Below are 16,783 nucleotides of genomic sequence, written 5' to 3' on the forward strand. Positions count from 1 at the left end.
CTGCAAAGCTCAGCCCCCCACTTCCCACTCAGGGCCCTCATACCTGTCCCAGATCAGCCAAGACTTATACAAAGCAGAGATGAGGAGGTGGGGGCAAGTTGCATTGCTCACAGCATCATGCTCCAGCCCTGTGGACATGGTGTCCAGATGCAAGCCAAAGGGAGGTGTGCAGCCAGGCTGAGCTACATACCCAGCAAGGCCCCACATTTCTGTTGCTCCGCCCAGTGCACCCAGGATAGAGCGAGGAAGGGAGAGAGGGAGAGAAACATCAATGACTGAGAGAATTATCCATTGGCTGTCTCCTGCACACCCTCTACAAGGGATTGAGTCCACAACCTGGGCATGTGCCCTGACTGAGAATCAAACTATGACCCCCTGGTTCATGGGTCGATGCTCCACCACTGAGCCACACCGGTTGGGCATATTTTTTACTGATTTTTATAGAGAGGAAGGGGGAGAGAGAGAAACATTGATGTAAGAAACATTGATTGGTTGCATCCCGCACACACCCTGACCAGGGATCAAACCCACAACCTGGGTATGTGCCCTGACTGGAAATTGAACCTGCCACTTTTTGGTGTATGGGATGATGCGCCAACCAACTGAGTCACACCAGCCAGGGCTTACTAGCTCAATCTTTATCCTGGAGTGTCAGCTTGAGGTTCCTGTTGTCAGCTCTCCTCAACTGTCCAGTCTCGGGCTTAAAATAACAAATTTATTCCCTTATAGTTCTAGGGTCTAGAAGTCTGAGATCAGGGTATGGGCAGGGTTGGATCCTTCTGGGGGCCCTGAAGTAGAGTCTGTCCCAAGCCTTGCTCCTGGTTTCTAGGGGCTGCCACGAACCCTTGGGGTTCCTTGGCTTGTGGTTATATCACCTCGATTTCTGCTTCCATCCCTGTCTGTCTCTATTCTCTTCTTCTTCTTTTTTTTTTTAATATATTTTATTGATATTTTACAGAGAGGAAGGGAGAGGGATAGAGAGTTAGAAACATCGATGAGAGAGAAACATCGATCAGCTGCCTCCTGCACACCTCCTACTGGGGATGTGCCTGCAACCCAGGTACATGCCCTTGACCAGAATCGAACCTGGGACCTTTCAGTCCGCAGGCCGACGCTCTATCCACTGAGCCAAACCGGCTAGGGCACTATTCTCGTCTTATAAGGACACTAGTAGTTGGATTTAGGGATTTCCCTAAATTCAAGATGATCTTGTCTCAAGAGTCTTAACTAATTACATCTGCAAAAACTCCATTTTCAAGCAAGGTCACATTCTGAGATTCCAAGTCAGCCCAGCACAGGGGCTGAGCTGCTTCACCCTCTGTTCCAGGTCCATCTCACAGCCTTGCAGCCACATGTGATGCTCTTCAGGTGCTCCCATCCATTTCCCAGCCCATGACCCCATTGAGCAGGTGTGTCACTTTATGTTAACTGATTCTGGAAATTTTCCTCCCCTCTGCTGTTCAGCAGCACCTGAGGAGCACCCCCTTACCTCACTGACTCTTGCATCTAGGGCCAGGCACAAGAAGGCCCCTTCCCACAGGCCACTCTGCAGCCTGGAGGCTTCTGCTAGGAGAGTCCAGGGGTCCCTGGTCCTGGCTGGCTGTGGGGTGACTCTGAGCTTCTCAGCTGTGGATAGTCACTTCCTGGGGTGGGCACTGGTCCTAGAGGGTACCCAGGGAGGGCCGGCAAGCAGGACTCCAGCCATCAGGGCCCACTGGCCCACTGGCCCACTGGCAGACACAGGCAGGCAACATATCCCAGAGCAGGTGTCGTGGACTGAATTCACATGTGGAAGCCCTAATCCCCAGTATGAGTATATGTAGAGATGGGGCCTTTGAGGAAGTGATTAAGGTGAAATGAGGTCATAAGGGTGGGGTTCTGATCCAGTATGACTGGTGCCCTAGTGAGAAGAGGAAGAGGAGAGAGTCTTTTTCACACACACCCAAGGAAAGACCATGTGAGGACATGGCGAGAAGGTGGCCATCTGCAACCCAGTAAGAGGGCCCTCACCAGAACCCCACTCTGCCGGCATATTGGTCTTGGGCTCCCAAACCTCTAGAACCATGAAAAATAAGTTTCTGTTGTTTATGCTGCCTAGTCTGTGGTTCTTTATTATAGCAGTCTGGACTAAGATAGAGGGTTGTTTTGGAAGTAGGGGTCAGGGAAGACTCCCTGAGGAGGTGTATGAGCTGAAATCCAGGTGATGAGAAGGAGCTCCATGGAAAGTTCTACAAAAGAGTGGAGTGGGTTCAAGAACCAGAGGTAGAAGGAAGGGCCTTGCGGAAAGTTGGGTTTGTTAGGAAAAGAGCCTGGATTGTGACTGAGACCCCTCCTGTCACTGGGCAACCTCAGGGCTTGTTGTCCCTCAGTATCTCAGTTTCCTTGCTTATAAAATGGAAGTTAAGTCCTGTCTCCCCTGCTGAGGGCTGCAGCAAGGCCTCATTCAGGGTGGGCTCCCAGCTGGCTGGCAGGTCTGGGGTCTCATTCTCTGGGAGAGAGGCCCACATGATCCAGCTGTGCTGAGCTCAGACCCCGAGGGACCCTTCACACATCCCAGCCGGAAGGTCTGTGCTCAACAACTGCACCAACAGGGAAACAAACGTGCTCCCAGTGGACTCTCTGATTCAGCCGGGGCCAGGAACTTGGCAGCAACCACAGAGCCTGATTAAAGGCATTCCGAGACTCACTCGGTGTTTGTGTATCTGGTTCTGTATTTACACTTTGGGAACGAATAAGGAGGCAGCTGGGGAGTATCTCACTCAGCTTGGGGGGTGAAGGGGGGGCGGTGACTCAGCCTGGAATCCTTGCTGGGCCACAAGCCTGTGATGCTTTCATTCATTCCCTCATTCATTCATTATTCCCTCCCTCACTAAGCAGATGTGTGATTCAAAACTCCAGTGTCCCTGGCATGCTTCTGGGGGTTGGCTGGGCTCCTCACCATGGAGCCCTTGGTTGGCATGAGGGTAGGCTGTGATGTAGGACCAGGGCAGCAACAACATTAATAAGAATTAACACAAAGTCTCGAAGTGGAGCAAATATAGAAGGAAGCATAGGTGTAACTTCCTGGCCTTGGATTTGGCGATAGCTTTTTGGATATGATACTAAAGCACAAGCAACAAAAGAAAAATAGGTTAATTGGACCCTATCAACATTTAAAACTTTTGTGCATCCAGAGACTATTAAGAAAGTAAAAAGAACTCACAGAATGGGAGAAAATATTTACAAACTATATAGCTGATAAGGGATTAATATTCAGAAATATAAAGAACTCTTATGACTCAACACGAAAAAAGAGAAACCCAATTTTAAAATGGGCAAAGGACTTGACACATTTCTCCAAAGATGTTAGACAAATGACCAACAAGCCATGAAAAGGTGCTCAACATTACTAGTCACCAGGGAAATGCAAACCAAACCCACAATGAGATATGTCATACCCATCAGGATGACTACTGTTAAAACAACAGAAACGGACAAGCATAGGCAAGGGTGTGGAGAAATTGGAACCCTTATGTAGTATTGGTGGGAATGTAAAATGGTACAGCCACTATGGAAAACAGAATGGCTATTCCTCAAAAAATAAATTACAGAGTTACCATATGACCTAGCCATTCCACTCCTAGGGATATATACCTAGAGATTTGAACAGGGACTCAAACAGATACTTGTATACCTATGTCCACAGGAGCACCATATTCACAGTTGCCAAAAGGTAGAAACAGCTCCAGAGTCCCTCAGTAGATGTCGGATAAACACAATGTGGTTCATCCACACAGTGGAACTTTATTCAGCCATGAAAAGGAGTGAAGCACTGACACATGCTACAACATGGAGATAAACCTAGAAAATACTGTGTTGAGTGAAGGAAGTCAGACACAAAAGGCCACAAAATGTGATTCCATCTGTATGAAAGGTGCAGAACAGGAAAATCCATAGAGACAGAAAGTGGCTTAGTGATTGTTGAGGGGGAGGAAGATGGGGCGTGACTGCTAATGGGGATGCAGTTTCCCTTTGGGTTGACAGAAATGTTCTGGAACTAGAAAGAGGTGATGGTTGCATAACATTGTGAATGTACTAGATGTCATTGAATTGTATATGTTAAAATGGTTTGTTATATGTTATGGGAACTTTGTTTTGATAGAAAAAAAAAAAGAAGTTTAAAAAAGAGCGAAAAGCCCTGGCCAGGTTGCTCAGTTGGTTGGAGCGTCATCCCCTACACCAGTGGTTGGCAAACTGCGGCTCGTGAACCACAATCGGCTCTTTGGCCCCTTGAGCGTGGCTCTTCCACAAAATACCACGTGCGGGCGCGCATGTACAGTGCTATTGAAAGTTCGTGGCCCATGCGCAGAAGTAGGTATTTTGTGGAAGAGCCACACTCAAGGGGCCAAAGAGCCGATTGTGGATCGCAAGCCACAGTTTGCCGACCACTGCCCTACACCAAAAGGTTGTGGGTTCAATTCCCAGTCAGGGCACATACAGTGGAGCCTTGACTTACGAGTGTCCCGACTAACGAGTTTTTCGAGATACGAGCCGTCTCTCGGCCGATTTTTTGCTTTGAGTTGCGAGCTAAAATTCGGGTTACGAGCCAGCTTCAGATACCCCACCGCTAGTTGACGCAGCGAACGTCACAGTGAATGCCACAACATCAGCCCAGCATCACGTGTCTCACTCGTTCACTTTTTGATTTGACATAGGAGTAATTTGAGTTACGAGCTCCGTCACGAAACGAATTAACCTCGTAAGTCAAGGCCCCACTTACCTAGGTTTCAGGTTCAATCCTTGGTCGGGCACATATGGGAAGCAGCTGATCGATGCTTCTCTTTGACATTGATGTTTCTCTCTCTCTTTCCCTTTCTCTCTTTCTCTCAAATCAATAGAAACATATATCCTCCGATGAGGATTAGTGAAAAAAAGAAAAGCTATTTTGGGCCTTCCTTTTGGGGCACCTGCTAGTACAGCCATCTCCCTCAGAGCCCAGGTTTCCAATCCTTTACATAGTGGGGAAGGGGAGACCTGGGGAGAGACAGCATGACCCATGGACACGTGGCCTGAGTGGTCACTGCTATCTCTTGCAGCCACAGGATGGAGACTGGGGAGTCACAAGTCAGAGCTGGTGACCCTCAGTCCTCCTCTCCCTGGAATAACTAGGCCCAGGGTGTTTGGTGCTGTCCTCCATGGCCTCAGTGAGATATTCATAGCCATGCACATGTCACCTCAACTGAGCAGTATAGGGGAGGGCCCAGTGTGGGGAATGGAGCCCAGGAGGGGCTGTCTACCATCTGGAACTCATCTGCTGCCCAAGCTGAACCTGGGAAGGAACCTGGAGGAATTCAGCCAGACAAACTGGGTGAATACACCTGTCAGAGAATGGTGGCCCCAGAAAACTCACGTGGCTCCATAAGAATCAAAATTAGATCCTATTAGGAGTTCCGGGGGGCTCTCTGCATGTGTCCCCAATGGCTGTTGGAACACTTGGAGAACCTGGTGAAGCTCCGGTCTTTCCCTCCCAGGGACACTCCCAAAGGTGGCTTGAGCCAGGGTATGCAAATCCCCCTGGGTCCCAGTCAGTGCTCGGTCCCAGAAGCATCATGTGCCTGAGCTGGCAAGGGGACAATGTGTGCTCTTTGCTTCCCTCTCATGGGTGGTTCTCAGATTGGGCCCCAGACTGGGGCACATGCTGCCTCTGCACTCGAACAGCCATCTCTTCTTTCTTGAGCCTTAGTTTCCTGGAGGTTGGGGCTAAGAGTCCCATGTGGGCACAGGAGAAATGTGGTTCCTGCCTGGGATCCTGAGTGTATCCAACTCTTGTTCCTGTCCTCATATGTCACCTTATTTTTACTTGTTCCCCATGTGTGCTGGACTCTTCCATTGTGCCAGAGTCCTTATGGGGCCGGCAATCTGATGGGATCAGACAGACCTCAGTCAGGTAGTTTTGTGGAGGAGGTAACCCTGTGGGGGTGAGGTGCTCAGTGTTGGGCTAGCCCAGTGGGAAGAGCCTCATAGAGGAGGCAGCACCAGTGCAAAGGCCTCACAGCAGCAGCCATCTCAGTTGTGGAGCCTGGTGGTCGGGGAAAGCAAAGGGCCAGACTGTGAAGCCGTTGTGGTGAGAGGGGCAAACAGGCCTGTCCAGAGCACACGACTTCTCGCTGGCTTTGCAGGACAGAGCTCAGCCTTCAGCACACTGACTCCCCTTAATCTCATTAGAAGGCCCACCATTTAGCCTGATCAAGGCTGGCTTGTCTAGAGAGTGAAGCCTGGGAGAGGCTGACAGGTGGGGGTGTCACTGCAGCCTGTTGGCGCAGGGGTGGGGGTACTGAGGCCTGGGGAGGGCCCTAAAGAAGTGGCTGCATCCGTCACACCACATCTTCCCAGAGCCACTGGCCTTGTGGTCTCCATGCCCTTGTGGTCTCCACTTTACCCAGCCCAATGGATGCTGCTGCCTGTGCAGGGGGAGTTGTGACCAGCACGGTGTAGGCACTGACAGAAGCTGACAGACCTGTAGGTGTCCTCTCAGCAAGGTGGGACTGAGGGAGGCTGGAGAAGTCACCATTTGCACAGGGCTCTCCACAGGGGAGTGGGTGTTGGGCAGGGACAGGTGAGAAGGACATTTTGCATGTGCTGAGAGGGTAAGGGGAACAAAGGGGCTGAGATGAGGAAACTGGTGGGGGTAAATGAGGGCCAGAAGGGGGCTGTGGCCCCAGAGGTGGTTCTTAAGAGGTGGAAGCAGGGCTCAAACACAAGGAGGGAATGGAGTGGGTCTCGGGTCTGAGGTTACCTGTGCCAAGGCATGAGTGGGGGCCCTAGCCTGTGTTGTTCCTCATAACTGTGGGGAGGGACACAGTGGGGTATTCATGTCAAAGACAGACCCTGGGCTGGGCCCACAGACTTGAAATCCACCTGGGTAGGAATAGAGCAAGGTCAGCCTCTCTCCCAGTTCCACACAGCTTGCAGGAAACAGCTGTTCACCTGAGTTAGGTGCTCTGCTGAGTGGGTGGCCAGTTTCCAGGCTTCACTTTCCCTCCAGTGTCTAACCCCCACCCCCACAGGAAGCTGGGCACTAGTTGGGGAGCGGGTGGTGTGGGCGGCCAGCTGGTGGAGGCCACTAGGAGCTATTTGTGAGGGACCACAAGTGGCCTTGTTGTGTACACAGAGTTGACCCTAGCAACCGCCCCAGCTGGGAGAGCGACACCACCCCTTCCTGCATGCCCAGCCAGCCACCCCTTGTTCATGATACCTGCCTCCCACAGCAGTGTGATGGGCTGTAGGTGGTGCTGCCTGGGCCAGGGCATCTGATCTTGTTCCCAAAAAGTGGTTCAGCTGCTTGAGAGAGAAGAAGCGATTGCCTGTCCAGGTCCGAGGCAGCCATTGCTGGTCAGGGAATCTCGGGCTTCTGGTTCTGAAGTGGGAAAAGTCCCCAATTGAGTGATGGGCAGAGGACTGCAGGAATTCCGCCAGCCCAGATGAGAGCCAACCACTGGGCCCAGTCCTGGTGAGGCAGAGGGACGGACAGGCAGAAGGAGCCTGGGGCCTTGGGCAGGACCCTTGAACTCAGGCAGATCTGCTTGTCTTGTGTGCTGCCGGAGGAGCCACATCTTGCACTTTGAAAGTCAGTGCTACACTTCTGAGCTGACTCCTCTGATCCAGGCCATTGGAAAGAAGATTTCTCTTGTGTCTGTCCAGGCATCATTTTGCAGCATCTGGCCTGTGCCCAGTAACAAAGCCTTTGGCCACGATGAGAAATGGCTCCCCCGGGTGGGTGAGAGGCCTCCTCCTCAGGCTCTAGGCTCCAGGCCTGCTCTATACTCTCACTCATTCACAAACCTGCCGCGTCAGCCAGCAAAGAAAGCTCCCTGAGGTTCACACAGTCCTGGGGAGGACCTCTTGTGGCACCTTGGGTTTCTGATTCTGCCTTTTTGGGTGGAGAGACACTTGGCTTCTTTGAGAATCTGAGTCATGGGGTCCTACACCCTCTGTGATTGGTGCTACTGACCCCACCACATGGGTCCTTTCCAGGCAAGGTGTGCTGAGGATGGCCCCCCCAGCCCTCGCTGCAGCTGCCGGTTTCTCTTACAGCTCCAGCTCCAAAAGTCCCAGTACCTGCAGCTGGGCCCAAGCCGTGGCCAGTACTATGGCGGGTCCCTGCCCAATGTGAACCAGATTGGGAGCGGCACTGTGGATTTACCGTTCCAGGTGAGCAATCCCCCACACGCTCTTCCCACACTGCCTTCCTGTGGGAGCTTGCCCTGGGCTCCCACCTGGGGCACATCCACTCTGGGCAAATTTGTGTGTGATGGCTGCTTTGGACAGCCAGGGTCAGCAAACTATTGCTGCAGCCCTCCCACCCCACACCCTCCTACTCCTTTTCTGTCCCTGGGATGGCCTGGCCAGACCTTGCCCAGATCCCCCCTGGCCAGTCCCCTGTCAGCATCAACAGACCCTGCAGCAAGGCCTCAGTCTGGCTGCGAGCGTTTCGGCAGCCACTACACCTGTTGGCCGTCTGTGCAGCAGCGGGAACCGCTTAGGGCCTCTGGGGCTTGGCTCCATCAGCCTTACTAATCCTCAAGCCCAGAGGTTCTCAGAAGGAGGCCCTGAGACCTGACCCCACTTGTCTACAAATGTTTCTTGGCAGAGACCTATACAGCATGGCTCCCGCAGGCCACTAGGCCGCCATGCACATCCTTATCATAAATAGCGAGAGATAAAACTCACCACCTGGGCGCAGGGCCAGCCTCTTCCCTGGGGCCATGCCTGACCCTAGTCTACAGGTGGAAGTGGAAGCAAGGTGGGCCAGGGAGCCAGGGCTGAGAGCCAGGCCACTCCAGCATGGTGTCTGCTCTGCAGGGACAGGTCCATGGACTGTCACACTTTCATCCCATTGCTGAGACAGGGCCCCAGAAACAATCACATCTGTCCACATGCTGATCGCCCAGGTGGAACTTGGGCTGGTCCTCAGGGAGCTCAGCTCCCACCTGAGTAATCCACCAACTCCTACTCCTCCCATGATAATGCTGCCAGGATGCAGTAGGCCACTGGCCAGGTCCCCCAGACTGACTCTGGGTCTGCCCTGCTCACTTCTGGGCCCCTGGGGTATGGCCTCCTTGAGCAGCCTCATGAGAACAGATGCATAGGGCTGTCTAGCTGACCAAAACCTGACCTCTTTGTCAGGGTATTTCCTCCTCCCTGGCTCTCCCCCTTCCTCTGTCTTCCTGGAGCACAATATCTATGTGCTCCACTGGAGGGGAGCATCTTTCTGGGCACCCAAGCTGGCCCTGCCTGGATCACCGTGGCCGCAGGGCTAAGGGTGCAGGGCCTGCTGGGTCCTAGGGCTGAGGGTGAGGCTGGAGCATCTCAGAATCTGGTTCTTTGCATTCTAGCCCAGCGGATTTCTGGGGGATGCCCTGGCAGCGGCTCCTGTCTTTCTGGTAAATGAGCCCCTGGGCTGAGGCTATTGGTGTCCCCAGTGTGGCTGCCCTCCTGGCCTGGTGGGAGGTGTCCTGTCTGACAAATGGAAACTGATTTGCTCTGACCCCCCCACCCCCCACCCCCGTGTCTGGGGAAATTCGTGTGGTCACATGGAGAGATCCCACCCAAGAATTCAAGCATGTGCACCAACGCTGCATGTTTGTTCCCATGACACATGCACACAGGTGTGCACAGATTCTAGACTCGGCCTGGTGAGCTGGGCTGCGGCCGGGCCGAGCTTCTCTCTGCCTCTGGCTATGCTTCAGCCATCTCAGTTTCCCCTCTGCTCCCCAGGCATCTCTGAGAGGAGATGAATGGCCTCTGCCCTCTGGTGTCCCTGCTGGAGGGTGAGGCTCCCTCCCTCTGCAGCTGAGCCCAAGTCGTGGCCAATACTACAGTGGATACCTGCTATCTCCCAAGCTGGCAGGTCTGTGCTGGGTCAGAGAGAGAGGGGTCCTGGACACTGGAGAGCAGTCAGCCCTGAATGCCAAGTGAGGTGTTTAGATACATGGGGAAGAGCAGGATTTCAGCCACTTTTTGCCCCACTTCCCAGAGAAGAGAGGAAGGCCCAAGGACCAGATGGCCGGGGAGGGGGACAGGCTGTGTCCAGAGCTGGCTAAAGTTGCCAGTCTTACCACAGTCAGATGGCAAGAAGCCCCACAGTGCTAGGGAGAGCAGGCTCCTGGGGGCCCCAGGGGCATGGAGCTGGGAGAGGGAGTAGGGCCTGGCCGGGACCTCATGCCAGCCCCAGGTGCTGGAAGAAGCCCTATCCTGCCAAGCCATGGGCTAGGGCTCCAGAAAGTGCCTACACTTGGCTAATGGTGTTGCCAGGATGTGGTGGAGAGCGCTGGGGGCTGCTCTCAGTTGAGGCTGACCCCAGGCTCAACAAGGAGCCTCCAGGGAGCCAGCACTTGGCCAGGTGGCCCTTCACATCCTCGGCTAGAGCCTTGGGCTGTCTCTTGGCAGCCTCTCCAGGGATGACGTAGGTGGGAAAAGGAGGCCAGCCAGGCCCGAGAGAGAAGGCGGAGGCCTGTCTGCACCTGGTGAGGCTGAGGGTGGGGGTTGGGGGTTGGGGACTGCTCAGGCCATCTGCACCCCTGGCACCCTGGCCAGCACTGGCCCCGAGCTTGTGTCATTCTGCCTGGCTGTGCATGCCTGCCGCACTGCACGCCTGCCACCTCGGCGCCCGGGGTCCTCAACTTGCCCCCAACCCATAGTCCTAGGAGGCCGGGAGCTGGTCAAAGGAGGAAATTGGTCTGGGTTGCCTCATGTGGCCAAGGTTGTCTCAGGAGTGGGAAGCCAGGAGGTCAGATCCTGAGGACAGGCCACAGCTGATAACCATTTTGGGTTTCTCTCATTTTTTCCCCCATCTCCTTCTCTCCCTCTCCCCTCCCCCAGACACCCTTCCAGTCCTCAGGCCTGGACACCAGCCGGACTACCCGGCACCATGGGCTGGTGGACAGAGTATACCGGGAGCGCGGCCGGCTCAGCTCCCCACACCGCCGGCCTCTGTCAGTGGACAAACATGGACGGCAGATATCCTTTTCCCAGAGGACTTGGACAGGGGGGCAGGGCCCTGTTGGTGACTGCAGGACCCTGAATTTGTCTAACTAATGGAGCTACCAGCTCTAGGGATGGATCGGGGTCGCCCCAGTGGACTTCCCAGAGGAGGCAGTGAGGCAAGCTGAAGAACCTTTGGCTAGATGGGGACTGAGGGACACAGGGAACAAGGATGCAGAAGTGGCTGCTGGAGCATGCAGCCTGAGGTGAGAATTGGGGAAGGTGATGTTGAATCACATTGTACTTGGATGCCCAGCTGGGCAATGGGGCCCAGGAAGGCTGTGAGCAGAGTGACTACACATTAAGGCCATGTTGGTGTACCTCTCTCAAAACACAAAATTTCTGTCTGTACCTTAGCTAAGCAGAGAGAGCGTCAGGAGTTCCCCCCCAACCTTGGCCACCCCTTGGTGCTCAGCCAGCCAGCCAGCGCCCCCCCACCCCGCCCCCCCAGAGTCTGAGTGCTGCTCTGGGACCCTCTGCTTCCTAGAACAGAGAAGCCTGTTCTTTCCTGGTTCTCATTTCCGCGGCAGGGGAAGCCTGACCAGCTGGGCCCCAGACAGAGCCCTCAGGCCCCAGGATCCGCCCATCAGCCCAGAATTAAGAGTCATGACCTGGGTCATCTGAACTAGACTCCCTGCCGCCCCCATGAGCCCCAGTTTCACAGCTGGGGCCCCTCTTGGAAGGGGTGTAGCCCGCACGTGTGCTCGCAGGGGGTGAGTGCTGAGTGCTAGGTGGATGGGGTCACCCCTGGGGCCACTCGCAGCCAGGAAGGAAAGGGCCCCCCCTTCCTGCCCTGCAGGCCCAGCTGTTTGCAGGTTCCCAGTAGCCTGGCCACCAGGTTTTTGGGGCTAGGGTGGGGCTTAAGTCAACAGCACCGACCCCTTAACTCACACTCAAGCGGACAGCTGCCCCTATGGTACTGTGTACCTCTCACCACCCTCGGACACCAGCTGGAGAAGGTCAGTGACCCAGAACCAGCCCCTAGCCCTCTTGTTGAAAACAAAACCAAACTTTCATCCTGGTTGTGCTTGGAAAATCAATATGTAGTCACTTTAAAATGACAAAACTAAGAAGCATCTAGGAGCCCTAACCGGTTTGGCTCAGTGGATAGAGCGTCGGCCTGCGGACTGAAGGGTCCCAGGTTCGATTCCGGTCAAGGGTATGTACCTTGGTTGCAGGCACATCCCAGTAGGGGGTGTGCAGGAGGCAGCTGATCAATGTTTCTCTCTTATCCATGTTTCTAATTCTCTATTTCTCTCCCTTCCTCTCTGTAAAAATCAATAAAATATATATTAAAAAAATAAAAATAAAAAAGCATCTAGGAGTTTTTAGAAATCAGCTCTTTTTCTTTTTTAAGCAAAGCTGAAATTATATTGGACTAGAGGCCTGGTGCATGAAAATTTATGCACAGGAATGGGGGGTCTCTCAGCCCAGCCTGCCCCCTCTCACAGGAGCCCTCGGGGGCGGGCGACGCCCTATCACATCTCTGCTGCTGCTACTGCTGGCAGCGCAAGCCTCAGCTGGCCCTGGTTACCTGCACCTTGGGCTGGCCCTGGGTGGCTGAGCAGCCGATATCCGAGGCTTGCCTGCACCTCGGGCCGGCCCTGAGCTGCTGCAGGGCTGAGGGGACTGGGGGACTCAGGAGGCAGGCACGCGAAGCAGTACGCCTGCCGCCCCGGCGGGGCTGAGGGGACTGGGCGCTGCCATCTTGTGGCTGTGGGCGCTGCCATCTTTGAGGGTGGGACAGTCAATTAGCATATTCCCTCCTTACTGGCTGTGGGCACTGCCATCTTTGCGATGGCGTGAGGGTCAATTAGCATATTCCCTCTTTATTAGATAGGTTATTCAGCGTTGTAGCTTGCTTTTTCCCCCCCATTTAATGTTGTGGTTTCCCACATTGCTAAACAGTCATGAAAATATGATTATAAAGAGTATTATACATTTATTGCTAGAAGATTAGGAAAATAAATAAATGTACCCAAAGGAGGAAAAAGCACCCATAATACCATTATCTAGAAAGGTCTAAAATAATAAGTATAAATATCTATATATATAAAAGCCTAAGTGACTGTTAGGACCAACCGACCGGAATGACCGGTAGACCAATCGCTATGATGCGCACTGACCACCAGGGGACAGGCGCTCATTGCAGGATCTGTCCCCTGGTGGTCAGTGTGCTCCCACAGCCAACCTCCTGTGGCCCCTCCCCCTGGCCGGCTGGCCCCTCCAACCAGCCAGCCAACCTCCCGTGGTCCCTCCTCCCTGCCAGCCAGCCCCCCAATAGACCCCAATTGGGGGGCTGGCCAGCCAACCTCCCGGGGTCCCTCCCCTGAGCTGGTCAGCCCCCCGATAGGCCTCGATCGCCAGCCAGGCTGAGGGATCCTACCCATGCATGAATTAGTGCACTGGGCCTATAGTCTATATAATACAGGTGTTGGCTGCACCCAATGTGAATCCATTTAATGCCACAGAAGTATACACTTAAAAATGGTTAAGGCCCTGGCTGGGTAGCTTAGTTGGTGAGAGCATTGTCTCAATATGCCAAGGTTGCAGGTTTGATCACCAGTCAAGGTACATACAAGAATCAACCAGTGAATGCATGGATGGGTAGAACAACAAATTGATGTTTTCTTCTCCCCTTCTGCCCCTCTCTAAAAATCATTAAATTTAAAAAAATTAAATTATGAAAAAAATGGTTAAAATGGTCAAGTTTGTTACCCATACTTTACCACATACAGAAAATGTGTATGTGTATATGCAATTTCAGTAAAAAAAAAAAAAAAAAAAAAAAAAAAGACCAAAAGTAAGGAAACTTAAAAATATATATGTGTATCATACAGTATGTAATATATTTAACTCAATAGCATAATTAAATTCCCACCAAGTACTTATCATATATCAGGCCCTATTCAACCATCAATACATTAACTGATATAAAACACACAGAGCATTGTGGAATAGGAGTTGTTATCATCCCCATTGTAGATATAAGGAAAGTGAGCATAGAGAGGTCAGAATACTTGCTCAAAGACACATAGTTGGGGTGAAGGGGCGGCTAGGACCCTGACTGGTTCCTCACTGCGCAGCTAGCCCTGGGATCAGAGAATGGTTGATCCTTTGTAATCTGCTCTTCTCCCTTAACTAAGTTTCTTCCATGTCACTCTCAGTGTCTGGGTCATCCCCATTGGGTGCATGCAGCTCTTATTCTCATCCCCGAATTGCTAGCTGTGCTGATGCACCTTTGCATGTTCACCCAGCTACCCTTGGGCACCCATAGTGTCCTGGGCAGCTGAGGGCTGTTCTGAAACCCCTCCCTCCAGGCACCTGTAGCTGGGGGCAGATTGCCCTGACCCTGGGGTGGAAGATTGAGCTCTTGGCAGCATTTGGGCTGATTGGAACAAGATCCTCACCTACACACACACGCCATTCCCTCCCCTTCCCACCCAGGGGATGCATTCTTTCTGGGGCCTTCTCTGAGCCTTATGTCACTGCCTCCTCTTCCTGCCCATCACACCTTGTTTGCAACTGAGTGTCCCAGAGGGTGGGGTTGCCCATTGGTGTTTGTCACCAAAGGGGACCCAGTGATGGGCTAGGGGCTTGTACCCACAAGGCTTGGCCACGGTGGGACCATTGGGCCCCCTCTCCAAAAGGTTTCAGCAAGAAGGCTCTGTCCTTTCCTTAAAGCAGAGAAGTACACAGAGGGTGGGGAGGTGGGAGGGACTGGGGACAGACAGGCAGGTTAGGACAGGGGGACATCTCTTCTGCAAACAGGCTTTGCAGACGAAAACCATGGTCATGGTCACTCCTGTGGTTCTTTTGAGAATAATGCTCAGGTGCAACAGCTCACAAAAAAAGACCTACAACTGCCCCGCCTCTGTCCCATCCGGTGTGTCCTGGATCAAGTGGAGCCAGGACTGTCCTCCTCCATCATCCTTAGGGCCTATGTTCACTGTCTCTCTCCTCTCCTAGGACCAATTCTGACTCTGCCCTGCACCAGAGCACAATGACACCCACCCAGCCAGAGCCCTTTATGGGGGGGTCCCAGGACGCACACCAGAAAAGAGGTATGGGCCAGGTACATGGGCATCTTTCCTCAGGTCAGGCAAGTCCAATGGTAGTCCCTATGCTCACAGAGGTCACAGCTCATGGGTGGATAGACCTGTGAAGAAAGATTCAGTGGGTGCTGTGGGACAAGGGGAGGGGCTCAGGGAAACTTCAGAGATGGTACTATTTGAGTTGGATTTTGAAGCGTGTGTAGGAGGTTTCTGGGCAGAGAAAGCAGTGCCTGTAAACACCTATTGCCTTCTGTTCATGGATTCAGCATGGCCACGCAGTCTGGGGACCTTGCGTGTTTTTTTCAAATGTAGGGGACAGCAAGCTCAAGCAAAAGGGCAGTTATCAGCTCATGACTAAGCAGGTCACAGCTAGATGTTGAGTTTCAGGTAGAGCTTGACCCAAGGCTTTACACTGGGCCATATCCTGGCTGTGCTGCTCAGAACCCTCGTGGTCCATATCCTAGGCCCATCCTGACCTTGGTGGGTGGGAAAAAGGCTGATTCTTTCCCAGCTCTTGCCCAGAGGCTCCTCTCCAACTGGGCCATGTCCATAGCGCTGCGGCTGGGCCATCTGTGCCCAGGCTCCCAACCTCTCCTCGGAGCCAGGCATAGGCAGCATCACTGGGACCTTCCAGGAGGGCACATGCCATCTTAAAAACAGGGGCAGCATCATCCAGAGAGGGGAATGTGATGCTGTGAGGCCAGCCCCAGGCAACCCCATAGGGGCCTATCTGCCCCAAGACACTGAAACCAGAGAATTAATCACGTACAGTTAAAGCCCAAATGCTTATTGCTTTTTATTAGCAGTTCACTGTGCAAGTGTGTAAACACCAGGGAGATTCTACTGACAGGATTGTCCACCAGAACTTTACCCCTTGCGGGGACTCTCTTTGTACTCCATCTTCCTGGGACCCTAGCTCATCAGGCAGTGAAGGTGAGATTGCAGAAGGAATTGTCTTCGTAATAAAAGCCAGGATTCTGAATGTTCAGAGGTGATGAGGACATGGTGCCTGGAGCTTCCCTCCTGTTTCCTGTACTGGGGGGCAATTCTGAGGTGGCATCTCTATGGTGGGTCCCCCAAGAAATGTGGGCTTTTGGGGTAGGTGGGGCTCTGTGACTGTGGAAGAGAGCTGCAAGCCTGGAACCCCCGGCACCTCAGAGTCCAATTGGCCTTGGGGTGCGGGGAAGCGAGACATGTTACCTGTCCTCATTCCTCCAGTCGGGGCCAGACGGTGACAGAGTCAGGGCTTAGCCTGGCTGCCCTCCCACCCCGAGCCTGCCCCTCCAGGTTTCAGGAAGGCGGGGTTGATCTATCTGGCTCTGTTCAACACATTGAGGGAGCTTCATCCGCCCTGAAGTAAAACCCTCACTCAGATTTGACCACTCATGCCAGCTGATTTAACACGAATGCAGGCCTGAACCTCCAACAGGCATGAAGAAATTGAGTCTCATCAAGAAAATGTTTAGTCTCACTGTTACCAAAAGGTCCAAGGAAGGGGCCTTCAGGTGCGACTGGTTTCATGGCTTCAAATGATGCCCATCCAGTCTCTCAGAACTTCCCTTCTTTCCTCCTCTCTTCCCCTCCTTCCCTCCTCTAGGGTTGGCTAGCATTTCAACTAACTTAAGGGGCCACAGCTACCATGGTGGCTCCACCCAACCCATCTAACACTGAGCAATGTGACACTGTGATGATGGCCCAAGAGGGAG

At 53.2% G+C, this 16,783-nt stretch overlaps 1 protein-coding gene across 7 annotated transcripts in view; it reads left to right on the top strand.

The window, feature by feature from the left end:
• Nucleotides 1–16,783, top strand: part of CRTC1 (CREB regulated transcription coactivator 1) — a 67,143-nt gene that overhangs the window by 26,880 nt on the left and 23,480 nt on the right. For 5 of the 7 annotated variants that reach the window (XM_014465817.2, XM_014465820.2, XM_014465821.2 and 2 more), the window contains exons 2-6: nucleotides 8,074–8,190; nucleotides 9,375–9,422; nucleotides 10,861–10,998; nucleotides 11,920–11,981; nucleotides 14,992–15,086. In XM_014465817.2, the coding sequence (XP_014321303.1) occupies nucleotides 8,074–8,190; nucleotides 9,375–9,422; nucleotides 10,861–10,998; nucleotides 11,920–11,981; nucleotides 14,992–15,086 (460 nt within the window). The remainder of the gene's footprint in view (nucleotides 1–8,073; nucleotides 8,191–9,374; nucleotides 9,423–10,860; nucleotides 10,999–11,919; nucleotides 11,982–14,991; nucleotides 15,087–16,783) is intronic. The other 2 variants (XM_014465819.2, XM_014465824.2) reach the window with 1 other exon arrangement.

Source organism: Myotis lucifugus, unplaced genomic scaffold (genome assembly GCF_000147115.1).
Source record: "Myotis lucifugus unplaced genomic scaffold, Myoluc2.0 scaffold_311, whole genome shotgun sequence".
Taxonomy (NCBI): domain Eukaryota; kingdom Metazoa; phylum Chordata; class Mammalia; order Chiroptera; family Vespertilionidae; genus Myotis; species Myotis lucifugus.